Below are 21,888 nucleotides of genomic sequence, written 5' to 3'. Positions count from 1 at the left end.
TGTTTTCTTGGCAGCACTAGCCATTGGTCTTAGTGGGGGCCTTGGGTCTGGACTTGAAACACCAATGCCCAATGCCAGCCCCCTTTAAAGACCTCTCCACAAATAAACTCAAATAAACACCCTGGGCCTCCATTAACGCTCTTCCAGCTGACCCTGGGAACAGTGGGCCTTTCAGCTCTGCTAGTGCAGCCGCTCCCTGGGCAGTTAAAACACCCCAACCTGGCCTCCAGCCTCTCCTCTCTGGGGGCCACCAGGCCTGCCCTGCCCGCCACCACACACAGCAGGACTTCGTCTTCCTCCTTAAAAAAAGCAGGGGGGGCGGCTTTCATGCAGGCAATTTACCATTCCAGACACAATCTTTCAAAAAGAAACAAAAACTCTCCCTGTCTGAGGCAGACCGCTTAGGCGTGTGTGTAATAAGATGCTAATACAATTTAATGATATTTCGGCTGGAAAACCTGTCCTCAGAGCCTCCTTGTGTCGGGAAGGCCAGACGTTCAGAAAACAAGAGCTGCACGCTCTTAAACCGCTGTAAGTGGGGGTCAGAGCCCCATCTTTCCTATCTCTCATTAACTTTAATGCCTTCTTGGGGACAGTAATCACCATTACAGAAATGACTTTGTACACACGGATCCTCAAACCTGCCTCTCCGAGCATAGGGGCGCCTGAGCCCTCCTCTGACACTCATCATGGCCCACCTGCAATTCCAAGTGTCCCAGAGGGTACCCAGCTCCCTTGGAACATGCTGCCCACACCCGCTCCCTCCCCAAACCCAGTTCTGGGGACATACCTAGGGGGTCCTGGAAGAATGAAAGGGGTTTTGTCTACTTTGTCCTTCGGCACCTTCTCACCCTACCCTCCACCTCAGGGAGGGCAAAGCTCAGTCCGCTCGCTCCCACAGATGGCTGCCCATTGGCAACTGCAGGGTTCTTCCGATCCCTTCTTCAGAGAAGGGAGCTGGCTCTCTGGCCTAGCCTAAAGGGGAGAGATCAAAGGTCAAAGCTGCATTTGGGCCCTCAGTAGATCATTAGTAATAGTAAAAATGGCCAATACTAATCAAGTGCTTACCCCATGCCTGGCTTTGGGTTTAATCTTCTTTAGGCAATATACTGCTCAATCCATACACCAATCATGGGGTAGGGACTGTTATTAACCCCACTTGCAGATGAAGAAAGTGAGGCACAAAGCAACTGTCACAGCTGGTAACTGCATAGCTATAGCATTCAAACCCAGGCTATCTGACTCCAGGTGGTGCACCCTGCCCCGCACCTAGGGCTAGGATGCACAGGCCTACAACCCCAGAGTGTGGCTGAGGTACTCCAGATTCCTATGGGCTATCTGAGAACCTCCCTGGGTTCCTAAACTTCTAGCCACACAGTCAGGGTCCTATGTGGATGGAGGACAAAGCAGGCCAATCCTGGCCTTCCCCTGGAGCACCTAAAGGCAGAACTAACTGTGAAGTCTGTGAAGAGCCTGCTGGATGAGTTGTGAAGAATTTGGACCGGAAGTCACTGAACCCAGTCTTGGGTAAAAGAAAAACTACCTCCCTGTTACTTGGAAGTCCAGTTAACCAGAACACCCTGCATCCCCTCCCCCCCCACCTCAAGGATGTGATAGTAGTCAGTGTCGAAGGCCTACCCTCAAGACTCTGGGGTGCACCTTGGGGACTGGGACCAGCAGTCCCACCTCACCCCCCAATGAAAGCCAAGTGGAAGCTCTCTTGGGTTAGTGTTACTGGCCATTTAGCTGTGCAATTTAGGCAAAGGAAAAGCATGCTGGATGGGAAATGTTCTGGAAACATTTGCTGCATCCCAAGTCCAAACAACTTTGTCCTTAAACACTTCATCTCCGAAAGTGCTGAGGAGACCTTTGGCCAAACAGTTTCAAGACCAACATTCACTACGAAGTCCTGCTGCCTGGGGCGAGGACTTCCCTCTACGAGGGATTTGCTGTAGAACCAAATGCTTTTCCACTCCAAACAACACCCAACAGCACTTGGGACAACTGAGAGGACTCCAGATCAAACAAACATCCCTTTTTTCCCCCTACCATGCAAACTTTCTCAATAAATTATTCGCCCACTTCGGATCAAAGCCTGTTTTGCAGCCTGTGACCTAAAAAGCAAATAGCGTCTCTTAAACATGAAAGCCCTCCTCCCTGCCTGGGTCGGCTTTATTACTCATTCCTTCCCCTTACAGTTATTCTGTTGTTATTTTCCTCCTCTGCTTGTTAGATCGCTCTGCAAGTCCCAACCCGCCTGAGGAAGAAGAGACGGGAGGATAGTGCGTTCACTTGGGGCCCTAAGGTGAGAGAGGAAGTCAGGGTAGGGGAGAAGCCAGCACCCTGGGAACCCAGGAAACAGGGCCAGGCCCGGTTGGCAGCTCCTTGCACGGCCCTTTTGCCAAATGTCCTACTGGGAATTTTACCAGTGAAAAGGAGGGAGTTAATGCCACTGTGGGAAGAGGGGCCAGGCGGCCGTACCACCACCTGGGCCCGATTTGGTTTGCAAACAGAAATGTTAAGGAGACGTCCTGACAGCCAGTCTAGGCTCAAAGCTCGGGGCTCCTCCCCTTTCCAACAAAGGCAAGGCGGCAGACCAGTCCCGCCCTCTCAGCCCCTCCCCAATCCTCTTTGGAGCCGCTCTGAGTGCAGAAACGAAGCCTCCCGATGACCCCCTACAAACTCAGCCTCTGGGTAAAACTTTGTGTCCCGCAGTGGATGAGCAAGGGGTGCTGAGCGCGGGAGCAAGGTCTGGAAATCTGCAGAGACCAGAGTCGCCCGGTGCAGCGTGCCCTTGGCTCAGGGCAAAGGGAAACACGTCCCCTCCCGCCTCCACCAGCCCCGGGCACTAGACCTGCAGCCAAGGTGGTTAAAAAAAAAAAGCGTCCCGGCCCGCGGCGGAGGCTAAGGGGATTGGGAGGGGGTGGCGCGCGCCTCCAGCCCGCCCCTGGAGGCAGTCCGCGGGACCGCAGGCTGGAGGCGCGCCGGCGTGATTCCGACCGCGGGAGCCGGGAGGAGGAGCCGGAGGTGGCTGCGGGGGGCTCCGGCCCAGGCGAAGGAAGGGCAAGAGGCGGTTCGGGCTGGGGGTGGTGGACTTAACGCTAGGGGTGGAGGGGGGGAGGGCTTTAGGTGAAGCGGGTAAGAGGAGCCGAGCCTCTTGGGAAGTGGGCAGCTACGTGTGGCGGGGGACTGGGTGTGTGGGGGATGTCCTGGGCCTCTGGAAGCCACAGCGAAGCCTTCCTGCCTGTCTCGCAGACATCCTCGTCTTCTGATATAACAGCTACGAATCGCCAAGCTGACCCCTTCTCATCCCTTGGCCTGGAGAATAGAGTGGCTCAGGCTCAGGCTCAGGGATAGGCGGGAAGGGACCGGAGGCAGCCACAAGTCTGCACCCAGGCGGGGAGGAAGCGGGCGGGTGCCGCTCCGCAGGCGCAGGCGAGTGGGTGGGAAGGAGGGAGGGAGAAAGGGAGGAAGGAGGTGAGGCCGGGAAGATGCCACTGCCGGGGGCGGGGCGCGGCCGGGGATCCGGGAGAGGGACTGCAGCGGTGCTTGGTGGGGGCTGGGGCTGCAATGTCACTTATGTGAGGGTCAGGTGTGCATGTCCCAGGCTGAGACTGCCACTTGCCTACATCTTCCCGGTACCACCCAGGGCGCAGGGACGGAAGCGGAGGGCAGGGGACTGCAGTACCGTCCCCGAAGCGGGACGCGAACCAGCAGAGTTGGGAGAAGGTAAACAAGGGCCACGCCCCCTGCCGTCGCCCCGCGGGCGCGCACCCGCCGCTCCGGCCACAGCCGGTACATTTCCACTCTCCCAGCGCTTCTCCCCCGCCGGACTCCCGCGCAGCCCCGGAGGGGGGCTACCCACAACCCCAGCCCCCGCCCCGTACGCCGGGGCTGCACACCCGGCATACTCACCTGGAAAGGGTGTCCCCCGCCCCTCCAAAACACTGTTTAATTTGTGCAGAGCCTCCGCGCCGGGGAGCTGAGCATGCTGCCCCCGCGTGCAGCGCCCGCGTGCACCCAGCCCAGAGAGGGGGCGACAGGGCGGAGGCGGTGGCCCCCGGAAGGTGTCTGGGACCGGACCGGCTGCACGTGAGCCCAGCGCGGAGTCATGTGCACCGGCTCAGCCCGGTTCGGCGGCCGGACGTGCTGCGTATCAACAAAATGAAACTCAGGGCGACAGGAGGGCAGATAGGTCCAGGTCCTCTGAACCCCCATCCCCGGCAGAACGACCTCCCCAGCACTGCTGTCTCCCGCCGCAGCCCCTCCGCGCGGCCGGAGCCCGCGGGGCAAGTTGCAGCCCTGGCGCGCCCCCGCCCGCCCGCGCCCCCTCACCGGCCCGGGGGCGCTTTGCCGCAGTCATTAATAAAGAAGGTCGCCAAGCTCACCCTTCCAAAAGTTGTTGTTGCATGCGCCCCTCTCAGCCTCCCCGCAATGTACTCTTTAAAACACGACTGACCAACATGCGCAATCTCTCTCCCCTGTGCTGTGCATCCCCCCCCCCCCCCCCCCGCGCCCTGGCTTCCTAGAACAGGCAGCCAGCAGGAGAGAGAGGGAGCGAGCGAGCAAGAGAGAGAGAGCGAGAGAGCGAGGAGCGCTGGCAGATCTGTTGCAAAAACACAAAATAACGCCGCGGAGATGCGCAGGGCCCATCGCTGGGGGCTGGATCTTACCTTCCTCCGCGGTGCCCTTCCGAGGGGCGCTGCCCTGGACTACGCGCCGCGGCGGGGGCCGGCGCGGGAAGGATGCTCCCGAAACCCGGAGCTCCTGGGGCCGGCGCGGGCGGGCGGGGGGCGCGCATCCATCCGGGGTCGCAGCGAGGGAGGCGGCCGGGCCTGCGGCGTCCCCGGCCCCGCACCCCTGCTGGGGACGGTCAGCCCGCTGGACCTAAGCCCTTACCGCTAGGAATGGGCGCAAAGTAACTCCATGGACGCTACTCACCCCCCCCCCCCCAAAAAATAGCCTCCAACTGCGATGGCCGCGGTCGGCACCATTCACCAATCCCCCTGTGTATGTTTCTGTTTCTTTTTAAACCAAGACTTCCTTGTGATCTCTTTAGAAAAAAAAAAAATGTGTTGGGGTGGGGGTGGGGTGGGGGTGGGGTGGGGGCGGGCGGGAGGAGCGAGGGAGGGGGAGTAGCCACTTTTTTCTTATTCACTCGGATCTCCACTCCTGACACCCCCCGCCGCCCGCCCCACCCCCCCGCCCAGTTGTTTGGCTTCGGCAGCGGGTCCAGGTAGCGTTGCAGGCCTCGGGGGGAGGGTGCTCTGCCGGGCCGCCCGTGTGCCTGCACCTCGGGCCCAGACTCCCCATGGGCTCTGGGGCGCCCCCAGCCCGCCCTGTCCCCAGGGCCGGGCCGAGCGGCGGCTGCGCCCGTGCAAGTCCCATCAGGTCTGCTCACACTTCACACACTCACACACACACCCCGCCCCTCCACTCTCTCACTCACACTTTCTGCTCACACTCCGCCCCCTTCGCGCCCCAGACCCGGGCGGCGCCCCCCGCAACCTTAAAAAAAAAAAAAAGCAAGCTTATACTTAAAAAAATCTTTTGGCGCCATATTAATGACGTACTTAAAATTTGCCATTTCTCCCTGCGTCAAAAAGACGTTTCTTTGCAAATAACAGCCTGAAGGCGACACTCGCGGAGGGAACGAGGTTTGCACTGAGCACCCCGCCTCCCGGGGCTCCAGCGCTGGAAGACCCTCGCCCTAGGCCCTGCTCCCGAATCGCTGGTTTAAAAATGCGAATCGAATAAATCGCGTGGCGCTTTGCAGCGCCAGAAGTGAGCAGAAAGTGCTGGCCGGAGCGGAGGGGAGGGGCGCGCGCGCGAGTCTGGGGGAGGGGGCGCGGCCCTCCTCCCCCACCCACAGCAGATGGAAACTAACATCTCGGGCGGGGGAAACTTGAAATTGTGGGCGACCTCAAGAAAGGAGGGGCGGTCCGTAGAGAGGGTCCCTCTCGGGTTCGTCGCCCCCTCCCCCGCCCGGGTACCTCCGGGTTCCCAGCTCTGCCCCGCATTTCCGGGGGGTGGGGAACGCAGTGATGGGTGGGTGGGTAGCTGCTCGTCCCGGTCCAACTTGGAGTTTGCCCCGCGGTGTCCCCTTCCCCCCCAGCTCGTCCTTCCCATTACCCCTAAAGGGTTAAAAACCGAGGGGGCAACTTCCAAAGGCTGGCACTTGGCGAGGAAGCGGGGCGCCCCTCTCCCCACCCTTCGCCTCCTCGCCCCTCCTCCTCCGGCTCCACTTCCCGACTTGACCTTGTGGTGCACAAACAGTGCGCTCGGATCCTCGCAGTTTCTGGAAGAAGCGCTTGCGCTCGCCAGGCAGGCGGGCTGTCGGGCGGCTCGCAGGCGGTGGCGGGGCCTTGGGTCCGTTCCCGGAGCCGCGGGCCACACCCACCCAACCCGCTGCGCCCGCCGCGCTCACCTTCTCTCGAGGAAGGAGCTGGGCTGGCCTCCTGGGTGGGGAGGTGTGGGGGGCAAGCTGCAACCTTCTCCGGATGCTCCCAGCTGCGGAGGGGCTGGTCTCAGGCTGGGGAGACCTGGGAGCCTGGGTCAACATCCCCAAAGCATCGTTGCCAACTTTTCCTATCCTCTCCCTTTTGGCTGTCCCTCAGAGATAATCCAATAATTTTTTTCAACTCACCTTTGGCTTTGAAGGCATGTGGGTGAGTTGTGAACGGGGACAGGAACCGCCTTCCCTCTCCAAGACTGAAGGTTGTTTATTCTTTCTTTCTTTCCCTTCCACCCCCCTTCTATGGAAAGATAAATATACAATTTACATAAGATGACATTTATGTGACAATTAAAAAGATCCCCCGATGGAATGTTGTAAACACATTTGCTTATAGGAGAAATAAATCTAATAATAAACAAACTCATAATAACAGCACAAATCCTCTGACAGGGTAGATTGTCTACACAACAAAGGGAGATGATGAATGCAGAAATAAGCACTTTTTGCAACAAGAAAGAAATATGAGCTCAAAGGGAGTCACTGCAACATTTTCTTCCTTGGCCTTCATTCACAAAGTCTGGGGAGGCTTGTCTGGCAAGATTGAGGCACTGGGGTACCACCTCCTGGTTAGACCTGACTCCAGCTCTGAGTGGTCAGTTGTTAGGATTTTCTCAAACCCAAGCTCAATGCCAGAAAACAGATGACACAGGCTGTTCACATGAAACAAAATGGTTAAATACCTGGATTCTAATCCTGGCTTTGCAGTTGAGAAGCCACTTGATGTGGACAAGTGCATTCATCTCTCTGGGTCTCTTTCTTCTGTAGAACAGGATGGCTGGAGGGGTCCTGAAGCGGTATGTGTGTATACATGCTGTTTGTGTAAACACAAACACTCCTGGCTCAGAGTGCACAGCGCACATTAGCACTTTCCCTGGTGCTTAAGTTTTGGAAGGGTAACTGTGCTCCCTGAAAGTTCTTAACACTGAAAAACTGGAGAACAATGATTTTTGTCTTGCTCTCCATGAGGACCTAGACAAGATCTCCCAGTTAGGGCAAAAGGGAAGGCGAGGAGAAAAAACTGATACGTGGTGGGCTTCATGGTCAAGGTCCAGATGGCAGTCTCAACCACACATCTGAAGTGGGAATGGGGGTCCCAATTGACAGTGGCACAGTCTAAAGAAACTGCTCTGATTGGGTCTGGTTGCAGAGGGCTTACATGCACCAAAAGATGGGACAGGCTCCTCCTCTTAGCCATCAGGATCCTGTGAACCTTGGCAAGCAGTTATAAAATGACCTAGAGAGAAGGAAGAGGGAGATGACCATTTATAGAGCACCTGCTCTGTGCTGTGCAGTATGCAAGTCGTTCCATTTCATCCTCACAAAAATCCCATTTTACCTATTGAGAAAGGTTTGGTGACTTACTAACAGTCACACAAGCTAGCAAGTGGTGGTAGAATTGGCACCTAGTCCACACGACCCCAAAGACTACATTTTTTTCCATTTTACCCCACTGCCAGAAATAAAAAGTAATAGCATTATTGGTTTGATTGAGGATGGGGGCCTGATTGCTATAATAGCAAGAAAGAATTTTGTGGGTAGCATTTTGCCTCTAAGGTGGTTCACTGAATTTGGGTGAGACCCAGGTCCCCTAAGGAGTCCTTGGAAGACACTTCTTGTTTAGGACTGGAAGCTCCATCAGAATTCTTGGATTCCCACTGTTCTCTGCTACTGTTTAAGGTTAACCTTGAAAATGTTAACAGAATAATAGCAATGGAGCTAATTATAACTCCTTAGTCTTTAGTAAAAGCCTCACAAATCATTAACTTATTACAGAAAAAAAAGAAGAAACAAAGTTCTTGGAGATGTAATCATTCACTTTTGTCAACAAATATTTATTGAGTGCCTCTGGTATACCATGCACCATTCTAGGGGCTGAGGACACAGCACAAAAATGACAGACAAAAATGCCTACTCTCATGGAACTCACTTTCTAGTGGAAGGAGATACACAAAACTTTTTAAAGTAAAATATATTTGAAGGTTAGTTAATGCTATTCCGAAAAAATTAAGTAGGAAAGAGGGATAGGGAATGTGGTCATGCAATTTAAATAGAGTCCTTGGGGAAGAGCTGCCTGAGAAGGTGGCTTCTGCATAAAAGGAGGTGAAGGAATGAGCTGTGAGGGCTTATGGGAGAAGAGCGAGCATTCTAAGCCAGGGGTTCTTGACATGGAGTCCATCTCTCCAGAGATCTGTGGATAGAAATTCAGGGGGTCTTGGCTTTAGATGGGGAAAAAATTGTATCTTTATTTTCACTAATTAACATTTAGCATGTTCTTCAATAATGAATGCAGATAGCAAATCACAGTAATATTAGCACCACCCGTGATACCATTGCTACTAGAAATCACGGATATTTTCATATCACGTTATCGTTGTTACAACGATCTTAAAATATCATTACAGTTATCACTACTTCCTAATTATGCTGCGAGCTCTTATAACTTAATGAGTTAATAAGAAACACATATATTACTGTGTATTACACATTTTAAAAATATTTTGAGAGTTGTATTTCAATATAATTGGTTTTCTTTATAATTTATGAAACTTATTTTATGGATTTAAAGATATTATTCTCAGAAGGAATCCACAGGCATCACAGACTGCCAAAAGGGTCCATGGTACGAAGTAAAAGAAACCACTGTCTCCACAGAGAGACCAGCAAATGCAAAGGTCCTGAGGCAGGAATGTGCTTATTATGTAAATGTATAAGAAAGAGATTATATAGGGTGTTGTTAGGAACTTGGCTTTTGCTAGGTGTAATAAAGATGCTTTTGAGCAGAGGAGTGACATGATGACATGATATGACACTGGATTTTACAGGTTAGTTTGCTGTCAGATGGAGGACAGCCTGAAAGCAGAAAGGTTGAAGCTGGAAGACAGGTTAGAAGGTCACTGTAATAGACCAGGTGAGAGATGATGTTAACGTGCACTAGAATGGTAGCAGTGGAAGTGGTCAAATTCCATATATATTATGAAGATAGCTCTGACGTTTATTGATTGGGTGTGAGAAAACAAGGAGTCAAGAATGACAACAAAAGTTTTGTCTTGAGCCAGTGGAAAAACAGAATTGCCATTAACTGAGATGTGGAGACTATGGAAGGAGTAGATTTGGGGCAGGGTAAGGAGCTCAGTGTTATACATGGTAAGCTTAAGAGACCTACTAGATGTCCAAGTGCAGCCATCCTGTAGGCGGCTAGAAATGGCAGCCTCACCTCAGAGGCACATTCTGGGCTGAAGATATCTTTTGAGAGGTATCTGTAGGTGACTGGTATTTAAAGCTATCTAAGGCTGTTTGAGATCACTAAGGAAGTGAGTGTAGAAAGAGAAGAGGTCCAAGGATGGTGCCCTTGCCCACTGCAATGTTAAGAGGTCTGGAAGATGAAGAAGAATCAGCAAGATATTGTTAAAAAGGAAGTGTTCAGACATTTCTCCAAAGAAGAGATACAAATGGCCAATAAGCACATGAAAAGATGCTCAATGTTGCTAATCATTAGGGAAATGCAGATCAAAGCTGCAATGAGGTACCATCTCACGCCCAATAGGATGGGTACTATTTTATTTTATTATTTTATTTTTTAAAAGATTTTATTTATTTATTTGAGGGGGGGAGGAAGAGAGAGTGCGCGTGCACAAGCAGCAAGGAGGGGCAGAGGGAGAAGGAGAAGCAGACTGACCCCTGAGCAGGGAGCCCGACACTGGGCTTGATCCCAGGACCCTGGGATCCATGACCCAAGCCAAAGGTTGACTGAGCCACCCAGGCGCCCTGGATGGCTACTATTTTAAATATTTTTATTTTATTTATTTTTTAAAAAAGATTATATTTATTTATTTGAGGGAGAGAGGGCATGAGCTGGGGTGGGGGTAGAGGGAGAGGGAGAGAGAGAATCTCAAGCAGACTCCATGCTGAGGGTGGAGCCTTTCCCAGGGCTCAGTCTCATTACCCTGAGATCATGATCTGAGCCAAAATCAAGAGTCCAATGCTTAACCGACTAGGCCACCCAAGCACCCCCCTTTTTTTAATTTTAAAGTAGGCGCCACACCCAATGTGGAGTTTGAACTCACAGCCCTGAGATCAAGAGTCCCATGCTCTACCAACTGAGCCAGTCAGGTGCCCCAAGATGGCTACTATTTTTAGAAAACAGAAAATAACACGTGTTGACAAGGATGTGGAGAAATTAGAACCCTTGTTGTGCTCTGTCAGTGAGAATGTAAAATAGTACTGCTACTGTGGAAAGCAGTATGGCCATTCCTCAGAAAATTAAAAATAGAATTACCATATGATCCAGCAATTCCATTTCTGGATATATACTCAAAAGAATTGAAAACAGGGTTTTGAAGAGATATTTGTATACTTGTGTTCATAGCAGCATTATTCACAGTAGCTAAAATGTGGAAGCACTCCAAGTGTCCATTGATGGATGAATGGACGAATGGGTAAGCAAAATGCAGTATAAACATCTAATGGAATATTATTCAGCCTTAAAAAGGAAGGAAACTCTGACACATGCTACAACATGGATGAACTTTTGGGTCCTTATGCTAAGTAAATAATCCAGTCACAAAATACTGTAGATGTCAAGAGTGGTGAAATTCACAGAGACAGAAAGAAGAATGGTGTTTGCCAGGGGCTGGGGTAGGGAGGGGAGATGGGGACTCATCGTTTAATGGGTACAGTTTCAGTTTTGCAAGATAAAAGAGTTACAGAGATGAATGGTGGTGATGGTTGCACAACAGTGTGAATGTACTTAATATCACTGAACTGTACACTTAAAAATGATTAAGATATCTTTAAAAAAAAAAAGGGGGGCGCCTGGGTGGCTCAGATGGTTAAGCGTCTGCCTTCAGCTCAGGTCATGATCCCAGCGTCCTGGGATCGAGTCCCGCATCGGGCTCCCTGCTCCTTGGGAGCCTGCTTCTCCCTCTGCCTCTCTCTCTCTCATGAATAAATAAATAAAATCTTAAAAAAAAAAAAAAAAAGATTAAGATGGGGCGGCTGGGTGGCTCAGTGGTTAAGCGTCTGCCTTCTGCTCAGGTCATGATCCCAGTGTCCTGGGATCAATCCCCTGCTCAGCAGGAAGCCTGCTTCTCCTTCTCCCACTCCCCCTGCTTGTGTTCCCTCTCTCGCTGACTCTCTCTCTGTCAAATAAGTAAAATAAAATCTTTAAAAAAAATTATTAAGATAGTAAAATTTATGTTATGTGTATTTCACCACAATAAAAAAATTGGGGGAGGGGCGCCTGCCTGGCTCATTAGTATAACATGCGACTTTTGATCTCAGGGTTGTGAGTTTGAGCCCCATGTTGGGTGTAGAGATTACTTAAAAATAAAATCTTCAAAAATAGTAGTAATGATTTTTTAAAAATTGGGGGGTGGGTAGGGGAAAGTAAAAAGGAAGCAGCGGTATCCAGAGAGATAGGAAGAATGTCCTGGAAACCAAGGTAAGAGCATTTCAGGGGGGAGGAAATCTCTATGTCCAAAGCTACCAAGGGGAATAAGGTGAGATAAGGACTGAAACTGATCATTAGTTTCAGCCATGTTGGGCTCACTGGTGATATTGATAAAAGCCATGGCAACAGAGGGGCATGAACAGAAGTTTGATTAAGTGGGTTTAAGGGAGAGTGGGAAAATTTATTGTTGTTACAGCTTGTTCCAAGATTTTACCTGAAAATGAGTTTTCTGTAATATGCATGTTTATAGAGATGGATCATCATGTATCTGTAGAAATTCACTCTGTTGGTCATTCAGTAACTATTTCCTGGCTGCCTACCCTGTGCCAAGTCTTTTGCAAAGCATATAATTTGGCAGTCAGGAGAGGACAAATCCAGCAGCTCTGCCTCCCAAGCTCCAGGCAGGAGCTGCAGGTGGGGTTTGGGACAGATAGGAAAGCTGCCCAGGGCTGCATCTGTGGCTTAAGACACTGCCCTGGCAAGATCCAGCCTTGCCACTTTCTGTGGTGCTACAAATGCATGCCTGGGAGAAGCACCCCTCTGGAGCTGGTTTAGAGATGGTACTGACCAGCCCTAGGAGATGTCTGCATGATGTGCCAGCCAGGCCACCTGTCTCTTCTCAGACTCTCAGACCTAGCCCAGTGGCCACAGATGGCAAAAGGCAAAGAAGATCCCTGGGGCCTCTAAACACTTCCCCAGAAACTGGCAGCAGGCAGTACCTCTGGCCAAGTCAGGGGCCAGCTTGACCAGACACTCATCAAAGTGTGAGACGCCCCGAGTGGAGCTGAGGGGCCTGGCTCAACCCAAGAACCACCAAGAACCAAAGGCACTGGCTCCAAGTCAAGTTGAACAGTATAAGAAAAACCCTTTGGCTTTTCCCCAGTGTTTGTGATAGACTGAAGCAAATCTCTCCTCATCTGGCAACCTTAAGAAGACCCTTCCCATGCATTTACTGATGAATTCATAGCCATGCTGGAGCTAATCTGGTTTTATTAGAAATAACATGCATTTAACAAGCACCTATGTAAACAAGGCTTTATCTTAGGGCAATGAGTTCCAGGTCCAGATCTTACCTTCAAGGGATTTTGGCCCATTGAGGAAGACAAGTCCTTAAGCATATGCAGGATGATAAAACAAGCAGTCTTGGGAGCCTGTGGCATGGAATGGTCCAGAGTCTGAGAAGGGTCTGGAGATGGACCTGCATATAGATAGCGATTTAGATGAGATGGGAGGGGGGAGGACCATCCAGAGAGATGAGGAATGTCTGTCTGGTTCACAGCAGAGCAATGGGGCACAGAATAGGATGTTAATAGCTGGCCTTAGGGTTCTTCCTGAGAGGAAATTGCCCTTTGTACAGGAAAATATACTCGTAAGCTGCTTGAGGATGGAAGGTGAGAACCTGCAGTTGTCCCAAATTGGAAGAAAGAGATGAAAACATGCAGTCTACTTCTAGGAATCCACTCCAGAGAGACCCTCTGATGTGGGCCCAAGAAGATCTGTTTAAGAATGTCATTAGAGGGGTACCTGACTGGCTCAGTCGTTAGAGCATGAGACTTTTGATCTCAGGGTCGTGAGTTCAAGCCCCATGTTGGGTGTAGAGGTTACTTAAAAAAAATAAAATCTTTAAAAAAGAAAAAAGAAAAGCTGGGAATAGCTTGAATGTCCATCACCAGAGCACTGGCTAAATAAACCACAATGCAAAAAAGAAGGCAGCAAAGGAAGAAGCATTGTATGGTTTTGCATGTTTCATGTAGAAAGAGCCCTAATAAAAGTGTTAAGTGAAAAGCAGGTTTAGGGATTTGCAAATATCAAAACACTATGCTGTATACCTGAAAACAAAATGCAAGTTTCAGGGTACAATGTGCAATATGATCTCATATTAAAAAATTAAAAACCTAAAAAATACCTTAAAGGGGCACCTGGGTGGCTCAGTTGTTGAGTGCCTGCCTTCGGCTCAGGTCATGATCCCAGGGTCCTGGGATCAAGCCCGGCCGTCGGTCTCCCTGCTCGGCGGGAAGCCTGCTTCTCCCTCTCCCACTCTCCCTGCTTGTGTTCCCTCTCTGTCAAATAAATAAATAAAATCTTTAAAAATAAATAGATAAGTAAATAAAAAATACCGTAAAAAGCCTACATTTTTATTTGAACACAGACACACAGACGTATGTAATTTCATAGAAAAAACAAAGCATCTGGAAAGAGACTCATCAAATTGGTGACCGGTTGCCTGTGTTGTAGCGTAGGGAGTGAAGCTGGGAAGGGTTGGGGTAGGAGTTGTGGAGACGAAGAGGAGGAGTCAACCCTGTGGTTGTTGAGGGAGCCCTAAGGAGCCCTTTGCATTTGGGTAGTGTTGCTTGCCCCACAGGGCTTAGAATTCTCCAGCGACGGAAGCATCGGTGTGTGTAGGGCGGGGGGGGGGGGGGGGGGGGGGGTGTCATGTTTCCCTAGCCCAGTGATGGGCTACAGTGTGGTCTTGGAGGGCAGGGACAGGAAACCTGCCCTCTAGCCTAGCCCCACTGCTGACTCCTGGGGTGGCCTGGGTTCTGTTTGGCCCTCTCTGGTCCCCAGCGTCAGGGTCTCTCTGAGCTTCTCCAGCTGGCCCAGCCTGGGATTCTAAGTCCATTCCAGAGCCTTCCCATGGAGTCTGAACTCCAGCAGGGGCATGGAAAAGTTCCATTTGGCCTTTAGCCTGCTGGGACTTGAACATGGGCCAGGCTGGGATTGGGAACCAGTGTGAGAAGAAGTTTCTGAGTAGCCTGGTCCCCTGGAGGAGCTCCCTCCTCTGACAGGTGGAGTATCATTTCTTCCCAGAACATTTGGCTTGAGGATACCTGGCCCAGCCTGACTCCTCAGGAAACAAATGTGGGGATAATTCATCACCTGTTGGGCTCTCAGCAGTTAATGAAACCCACTGAGTGAGGGCTCTGGGCTGGGAGGCAGATGTGGAGACTGCTTGAGGCCAGGATTTGGGCTCTGGGTGTGCAGGATGTTGGTGTGGGCTGTGCACAGGTGCAGATCTGTTCTGCATACAATTCCTGTGGTTGGTTTGGGCAGGCTTCAGGTTACAGAGATGTTAGATGAGGTCCCTGTCCTGAGGATACCACAGGATGGGGGAGGGACATAAATTGGATTTGGATGGGGTCAAGTATGTGCATGGAACCAAGCCTCACTGTGGAACTGGAAGCAGCAAGGGAAGCTGGCCCTGAGATGCCTCACTCCATTCAAGGCTTCATTAATGGTGTCCTGGCCTTAACCAGCCTCCCAGTGCTGGGAAGTGCTCCAGGGTACAAAGTAGATGCCTTAGGAGCCTCCTGTAGGCACTAGTGAGCAAGCTGTTCCTCCCTTAGGGCTGTGGACAAAGTGACTTGTGAGTCTGGGTTGGCCTTGGACACTGTAACTGGTGGGCATCCAGGACCTGCAGCTCTGGTAGGTGCCATCCTGCTTCCAAATGTGCTAGATCTCCAGCCAGGGCCCTGGGGAGAGGTTTGGACAGGAACTGGCCTGGATGCCTGTGCAGCAGAGATGCTTAGAAACAAGGGAATTCTTGTCAAATTGATCCCCAGCTAGACCAGCTCCAGGCAGATAATCCACCTAAGACAGTTCCTTTAGGAGAGTTCTACAGAGGAAGGAAAGCATGCATTACCCTGGCATCTGGCTGGAGCAAGAGAGGCAGATTCATAGGGGGCAGAGGGGACTGTGTTGGGCAGTAGGGGCTTCCCTGGGGAGCCTCTGCCATTGGGCATCTAGCTCCTTATCTCCCTGATCCCCAGCTGCCCTCAGAGTTCAAGGAAAGGCCAACAGCTCTTAAGTGTCTTGTCCTCTGGCTGGCCAGGCTGGAAGGGTATGCCCGAGGAAGAGCAGGCACCACCTTGCCCTAGAGGACCTCACAGTCCAGGTCGGGGGGTGAGATTCCTATACTGGAAACAAGATGAGGTAGGGCATAAGTCAGCGTCGAAGTGTCCACTTTGGCCGTGTGTGCACATGCACACAGGAGTGTGAATGAGCCAGGAAGGAGCCACTATGTGGGGGCAGGGGAAAGAGAGATTATTCCCATGTGTGCATTTGTGTGTGCCCATGTGCATGTGTATGTGTGTGTTGTGTGTCTGCATGTGCCCAAACATTGCCTGATGCAACGTCTCTGGAGTTGCCATCCTCTGTGCTATTTGCCCAGACAACCTAAAAATAATTTCCATTTAACTTTAGGATTTGTTATTTGATGCATAAGATGCTTGCCCAGCAGATAGAGTTTTCTACCTACAGTTTATCTAAGATCAAGTTAAAATGAGTCTGCATTATTTATACACAGGATGGTTAGTGAGCAAAAGGCAGACCAGAACAGTCTGGATTGTCTCGTAAGTCCACATAAAAATGATCCCTGTGTGGAGAACAAAACTGGAGAGTGTGCATGGATTGACAGTGATGGCATTGACTGTGATGAGGACGATGATGAAGAAGGGCCCAGCGTGGCTACTGGGAGGTGTCATCAACCAGCTTTCTCACCCACGCATGACTTAGAATTGGGCACATGACAAGCAGTCATGAATATTTATTGAATTTGTTTGTAGACATTGAGAAAGAATGTCCACATATGCGACGCATGTGCAAATATGGAGCTAGATGACTGACAATTCATCATGGACAGAGGAGAATTGAATGGTAGACTGAGTTTAAAAATCAGTTCATTAGACCGATGGCTGAGGGATGATGCAGTTATCAGATTGAAAGATGAAAGCCATGGAGGAATGAGAGATCGATAAATAACTTGTTGATACTTGATAAAGGGGTAAGAGAGAGAAACTGTGGCCAGGTGACAAGGTTAGTAGATCCATGGTCCGATCCAAATAAGTAGATGGATAGGTAAACAGAAATGTAGCAATGGAGTGAGAGGGGCAGGTAAGAGGATGAGAGAGATACTGTGGTGGGTAGATGTTTATGCTGTGCTCCCCAGAACCTGGAATATGTTACCTTACATGGCAAAGGGGACTTTGCAGACATGATTAAATCAAGGACCTCGAGATGGAGAGATTATCCTGGATTATCCAGGTGAGCTCAGTTTTATCACATGTCCTACCACTGACCTCCTTTTCAGCATGCCCCAGCCTCCTCTGCCTTCTTTTCAGTTCCTGATCATGCCAAGCTCATTCCTACCTCAGGGCCTTTGAACTCACTGCACCCTCTGTCTGCTTCTTTTTGTCACTCAGATCTCAGCTCAAGTGAGTGTTGCCTCCCTGCTTCCAGATTTTTGTCCTGAAGCCTTGAGCACACTCCCTTCCTGGGGATTGGGCTGGTGCAATGGGATGTCCCAGCTTCTAGCCTGCCCTGGCTGGCAGTATCCCCAGCCCTGGGTCCCGCCCAAGGCTGCGGGATGGAGCAGTGTGCATGAGTCATCGAGCCACAGACACAGTCCCCTTGTTGGAGGGACCTGAGCAGTTATGTTGTGGCAAACTCCTAGAGCCAATGGACAGATTGAAAGGGAAGGTGAGGAATTTCCCCAAGTTATTCAGGCTCACGTGGGGCCAGGCGGGAGCTGGACAGTGGAAGAGCTAGGAATGTGCCGTGGGGACGACGCTACAACCTCTCTGTTGACTCTCCTATGTCCATCCAAGCTAAAACAGGCTGTGGAAGAGTAGATGGCTCTGAGAGGGTCTCATTACTCCTCAACTATGTCTTCATTCACCTCACATTGACTTAGCTCCCACGATGCACCAGGAATCATACTGCCCTACTATAGGTCAGTCCCTGCCCGGAAGGAGCTTACAGTCTAGTCGGGGAGGCAGGCTGGCCTGCAGACCTTCCCAATCGACTGGACAAGGGTTCCCCATCAGGGCTCACAGAGAAGCCGCACCTGACCGCCTGCATGACGGCAGTGACAGAGCTGGCTAAAAGCCATTCCAGACGGCAGAACTGGGCTGCTCTGTTAGTTTCCCGGCTGCCATGACAAAGTACCACAAGCTGAGTGGCTTAAAACAACAGAAAACTGTTCTTTCACAGCTTTGGGGGCTAGAAGTTCAAACTCAAGGTGTTGACAGGGCCAGGCTTCTTCTGAAGCCTCAAGGAGAGGATCCTTCATTGCCTCTTGTAGCTTCTGGTGGTTCCAGGTGTTCTTGGCTTGTGGCTGCAACGTTCCAATCTCTGCTTTCATCTTTCATGCTGTCTTCCTTCTGTGTCTGTGTGTCTTCAAATGGCATGCTCTATGGGTGCCAGTGACTATGTCCAAATTCCCCTCTTCTTATAAGGACATCCGTCATATTGGATTAGGGCCCACCCTAATGATTCATCTTAATTGGATTACATCTGCAAATACCCTATTTTGAAATAAGGTCACATTCACAGGTACTGGGGGGTTAGGGCTTTTTTGGTGGGACACAATTCAACCCCTAACAGTGGGTGAAGACTTGGAAGGGCCTGGAGCTCAGGGCCAGAGTGCTCTGCCACCTGCCATCTCATCACCCACAAGCTCTGTACATATTTCCCCCCAGGGTGACTCACTGGTCCATACACCCGCTGGCATGTTCCTACCTCCAGACTTGCTCCCAGCTTCCCTGTCTTGATGACTTTTTTTTTTTTTAAAGATTTATTTATTTGAGAGAGCGAGAATGAGAGAGAGAGAGAGTACATGAGAGAGGGGAGGGTTAGAGGGAGAAGCAGGCTCCTCGCCGAGCAGGGAGCCCGATGCAGGACTCGATCCAGGGACTCCAGGATCATGACCTGAGCCGAAGGCAGTCGCTCAACCAACTGAGCCACCCAGGTGCCCCGTCTTGATGACTTTTCTGTCTCACTCGGCAGGCCCACCTCTTCAAGAGGCCTTCCTCTGGTTTCTGAGATGCTCAGGCTCTGGGCTCATAGTCTGTCCCGTTCAGCGTCCTCCCCGCCCCATGCCAAGTCCAGGGTCAGGGAGCCAGAGGCTTTGAGTCTAGCCCTTCAGCCATCTCTGTATTCCCTCAACACCATCCCTGCCCAGGCTTCTCACTGAGCCTGGGTATCCCCGTGAAGGGGAAGGCAGAGCCCTGACTTCTGCACCAATGGCCCCGACTGCCAGATCGTCTTCCTTGCTCTAGCCACACTGCATCTGCTAGGAGCTCCCTGAGAGTTGTGAGGTCCCCCCCAGATCCATCACTTGGGGCCCCATGGATTCCACTTGCCCCCACCCCCCCCCACCAGTGACCAGAGCTGCAGGGAGCACTGCCCCGCTGAGGCAATTTGGGGGGCTCACAAAGGGCTTCTGGACCCAAAGATCTCTTTCACCTACCTGCCCTGGGTCAGAAATTCCACCGTGAGCAAGTCTGATAGCATCCACCTCTGATGAGGGCAAATGCCCCCGAGAGGAGACTCTCTGCCAGGAGTAGCTTAAGCAGGGACTTGCCTTGGGAGCCCAGCAGCCTGGTGATATTTCACTCAAGTCCTACAGGAGATTTGCCACCCAGGAGCAGGAGGTTGCCAAAGAAGTTGGGCCATCATACAGAGCTTTGTCCAGAGGCTGTAAGCTGTATACTGCGGGCAGCTGAGGGCAGCCCCAGGCCCAGCCTGGCCCAGGCAGAAACTCACTCAGGCCCCAGGACATGCACTAAGCCCCGCCTCTTCCTTCTCTCTTGCCTGTCCTCCTTCCCTTTGTCCTGCACCTCCCTGCCTGAAGACCCAGCCCCTAGGACATACTCGCAGCCACTGGGCTGTTAGTGGCCTTTGGACTGGGGAAGGCCTGGGGCCTCCGTCCTGGGCCCCACACCCATGTTAGCAATCATCAGGAACAGGGAGAGGCCAGAACTGTCACTCCCTGGGCACAGTCCCACAGTGTCCTCAACTGGCCAGTCCTGTTCTATCCTTTCTCCCGTGGGGAGGAGCTGGGGGCAGGGAAGAAGGCAGGGTCTCGACCTGGCCAGAGACATTGTCCTGCCAGGGGCCCTCAGCCCCACACGTGCGCATGGAGCCCACACTCTGTATGGAGGCCCTAGGTGAGGCCGGGCTGCCTGGGCTGCTCCTCCTTTCCTGCCAGAGGGACTAGAGGATAGGATTGGGGGGCGGGGTTGTGTGCTCACCACAAGATCCCAGGGGTTCCAAAAAGGTTCCTTTGGAAGGGTGAGCGAGTCACGTCTAATGAGCTATTTCAGTTCTGCCATAATCAAGTCTAGCTTTGGGCTACCTAAAATAACCAGGTATAGAAGCCAAATGTCTGCAAAGATGGTTTGGCTCCTGAGGCCTGGGGTCCAGTGCATGCCCAGGTGGGGGTCAGGAGGTAGCCTCAACCCCTGCACCCAGATTGCAGGCCCCTACCTCAACCCCAAGGCACCAGTCCAGGCCTAGCCCCTACCAGGTCCTCAGGCTAACGAATCCTCTCAAATCCCCACTCTTACCTATCCAGCTAGTGCTTACGTAGCAAGCATTAATAAGGCCCCTTTTAGATTAAGAGCTGTGTGGAGAATTTCATGGTGCCCCAGAGAGGGTAAGGAATGGTCAGGGGTTTAGCTAAGCCTTGCTCTGAACCTGCTGCTCATCAGAGAGAAGGCATCTCCAAGCCTGGCCTGAGCCTAAGCAGGGGGTCCAGTCAGTAGCCTGGGGAGCTGGGGTGGCCCCTTTGCCCCAGATCATCTACCTACTGGGTTACCGAGAATGGCTAAGTTGGGGGCTGCCTCCCACCCTGGGCACACCCCCCTGGCCCCGCTTTGGCTTGGTCCTCTGTTAAGCATGGTTAGACCTGCCAAATTCTCTTGATCCCCTCTCTCATAGAGGAAGCAGGAGACCAAGCAGTGTGTGGCATGGGCCTTGCAGCCCACGCTCTGAACCCTGAGCATAGCACCTATGCCAGGGCGGGGAATAGCGTAGAGACACCCAGGGGGCACCTTTGGAGCAGAGCCTGCTGCCTCTTCTCAGAAAGTAAATGCTCAGCTCCTTCTCTGCAGCAAAATCCTGCTGTGTGTCCTATTTCCTCACCAGGCTCTCAGAGACCATCTGGGGAATCTGTGGGGGCACGATCTGCCTCCTCCAGGGGTACAGTCCCTAAGGTCAGCAACCACCAGACTACTCCCCATTCTCTGGAGGTCTTTGTGCAGCACCAGGAAGAACACTTTCTCCCTCACCGGACCCTTGACTTCTCTGGGAAGCTCATCCCTCCCCCATTCCCCCTGAGGCTTCCTGAGCCCCAGAACTTCAAAGGTACAGTCTAACAATGTGGTTAATGCCTGCTCCACCACTTGGTAGCTGTTTGACTGTGAGCAAGATACTTAACCTCTCTGAGCTTCACTTGCCTCACTTATGAAGTAGAAATAATGATAGCCCTTATCCTAAAGAGTCATTGTGAGGATCAAACAGATCGTCCAAGGGCTGGCACATAGAGAGAGCTTAATAAACAAGTGGTATGATTATCATCATTATCTGTGGGTATCCCTCTTTAACCTGCTTCTCCTCTTTTGCTCCTTTCCTCTAGACCCCTGAATTCAGAATTGTCACCTTCCTAAGGCCTCGGCAGTCTAAATGGGGGTGGCTGGTCAAGTCCTATCCCCAGGTGAGTGGGAGACAGGGATGTGTGTCTGAGCATTCTGGTTGTAGAACCTAGAATGAGTCGTCCACAGACCAAGAATGCTCTCACTTAGGTCACCATTCAAGGGGATTTCAAGAATCAGCATTTCTGTGGTAGAAGGCAAAGCCAAGAAACAGAGAGGGTAAGGGAGTCACTGAAGGCCACACAGCAAGCTTAGGCCAGTGCTGGCCAAGAGCCCCAGTGGACCTGCCATCCAGCTCTTCTCACTGACTGACTCAACAGCTCTCATTTCTCCAGAAGCTTCACTGGAAACCTCACTCTGGAGCTTCCTGTTCAGAGAAAGCAGCAAACAAAGCGTAGAGCCAGCCCCCTGGGCCTAGAGCCCTGAGCTCCCTGGGCAGACCCACAGGCTGACGGAGACGTTACTGGAGCTGATGATTCAACTTCCTGTCT

The 21,888-nt window shown here is 51.7% G+C and overlaps 2 protein-coding genes, 1 long non-coding RNA gene and 1 other non-coding gene across 13 annotated transcripts in view; 2 read left to right on the top strand and 2 right to left on the bottom strand.

Annotated features, from left to right (window-relative positions):
* The window catches only part of JADE2 (jade family PHD finger 2), a 53,075-nt gene extending 46,375 nt beyond the window's left edge, over positions 1–6,700 (bottom strand). For 2 of the 10 annotated variants that reach the window (XM_045892704.3, XM_064595916.1), the window contains exons 1-2: positions 6,259–6,402; positions 791–975 (exon numbers count right to left, since the gene is read on the bottom strand). The gene's annotated coding sequence lies outside the window, so the exon portion shown is untranslated. Of the gene's footprint in view, positions 1–790; positions 976–4,388; positions 4,493–4,673; positions 5,492–6,258; positions 6,404–6,646 lie in introns of those variants that run through there. The other 8 variants (XM_064595917.1, XM_064595914.1, XM_045892699.3 and 5 more) reach the window with 8 other exon arrangements.
* On the top strand, positions 2,668–4,458 carry LOC123854187 (splicing factor, proline- and glutamine-rich-like). The gene is made up of 3 exons (XM_064595650.1): positions 2,668–2,694; positions 3,330–3,435; positions 3,650–4,458. Exons 1-3 carry the CDS (start codon positions 2,668–2,670, stop codon positions 4,456–4,458), a joined length of 942 nt encoding a protein of 313 aa, XP_064451720.1.
* A 1,058-nt stretch (positions 6,701–7,758) lies between the features above and the next one.
* LOC123856559 (uncharacterized) overlaps positions 7,759–21,888 on the bottom strand; it is an 84,426-nt gene continuing 70,296 nt past the window's right edge. The window contains exons 6-7 of the long non-coding RNA XR_006793721.3: positions 13,040–13,164; positions 7,759–8,705 (exon numbers count right to left, since the gene is read on the bottom strand). This is a non-coding gene — a long non-coding RNA (uncharacterized LOC123856559). The remainder of the gene's footprint in view (positions 8,706–13,039; positions 13,165–21,888) is intronic.
* TRNAK-UUU (transfer RNA lysine (anticodon UUU)) lies at positions 13,489–13,561 on the top strand. The gene has a single exon. It is a non-coding gene; the product is annotated as a tRNA-Lys (tRNA).

Source organism: Mirounga angustirostris, unplaced genomic scaffold (genome assembly GCF_029215605.1).
Source record: "Mirounga angustirostris isolate CCGP_5_RB_7025 unplaced genomic scaffold, mMirAng1.0.hap1 SCAF_7, whole genome shotgun sequence".
Taxonomy (NCBI): Eukaryota; Metazoa; Chordata; class Mammalia; order Carnivora; family Phocidae; genus Mirounga; species Mirounga angustirostris.
The sequence above is the reverse complement of the archived record's forward strand: the minus strand, read 5'-3'. Positions and strand labels throughout refer to the sequence as shown.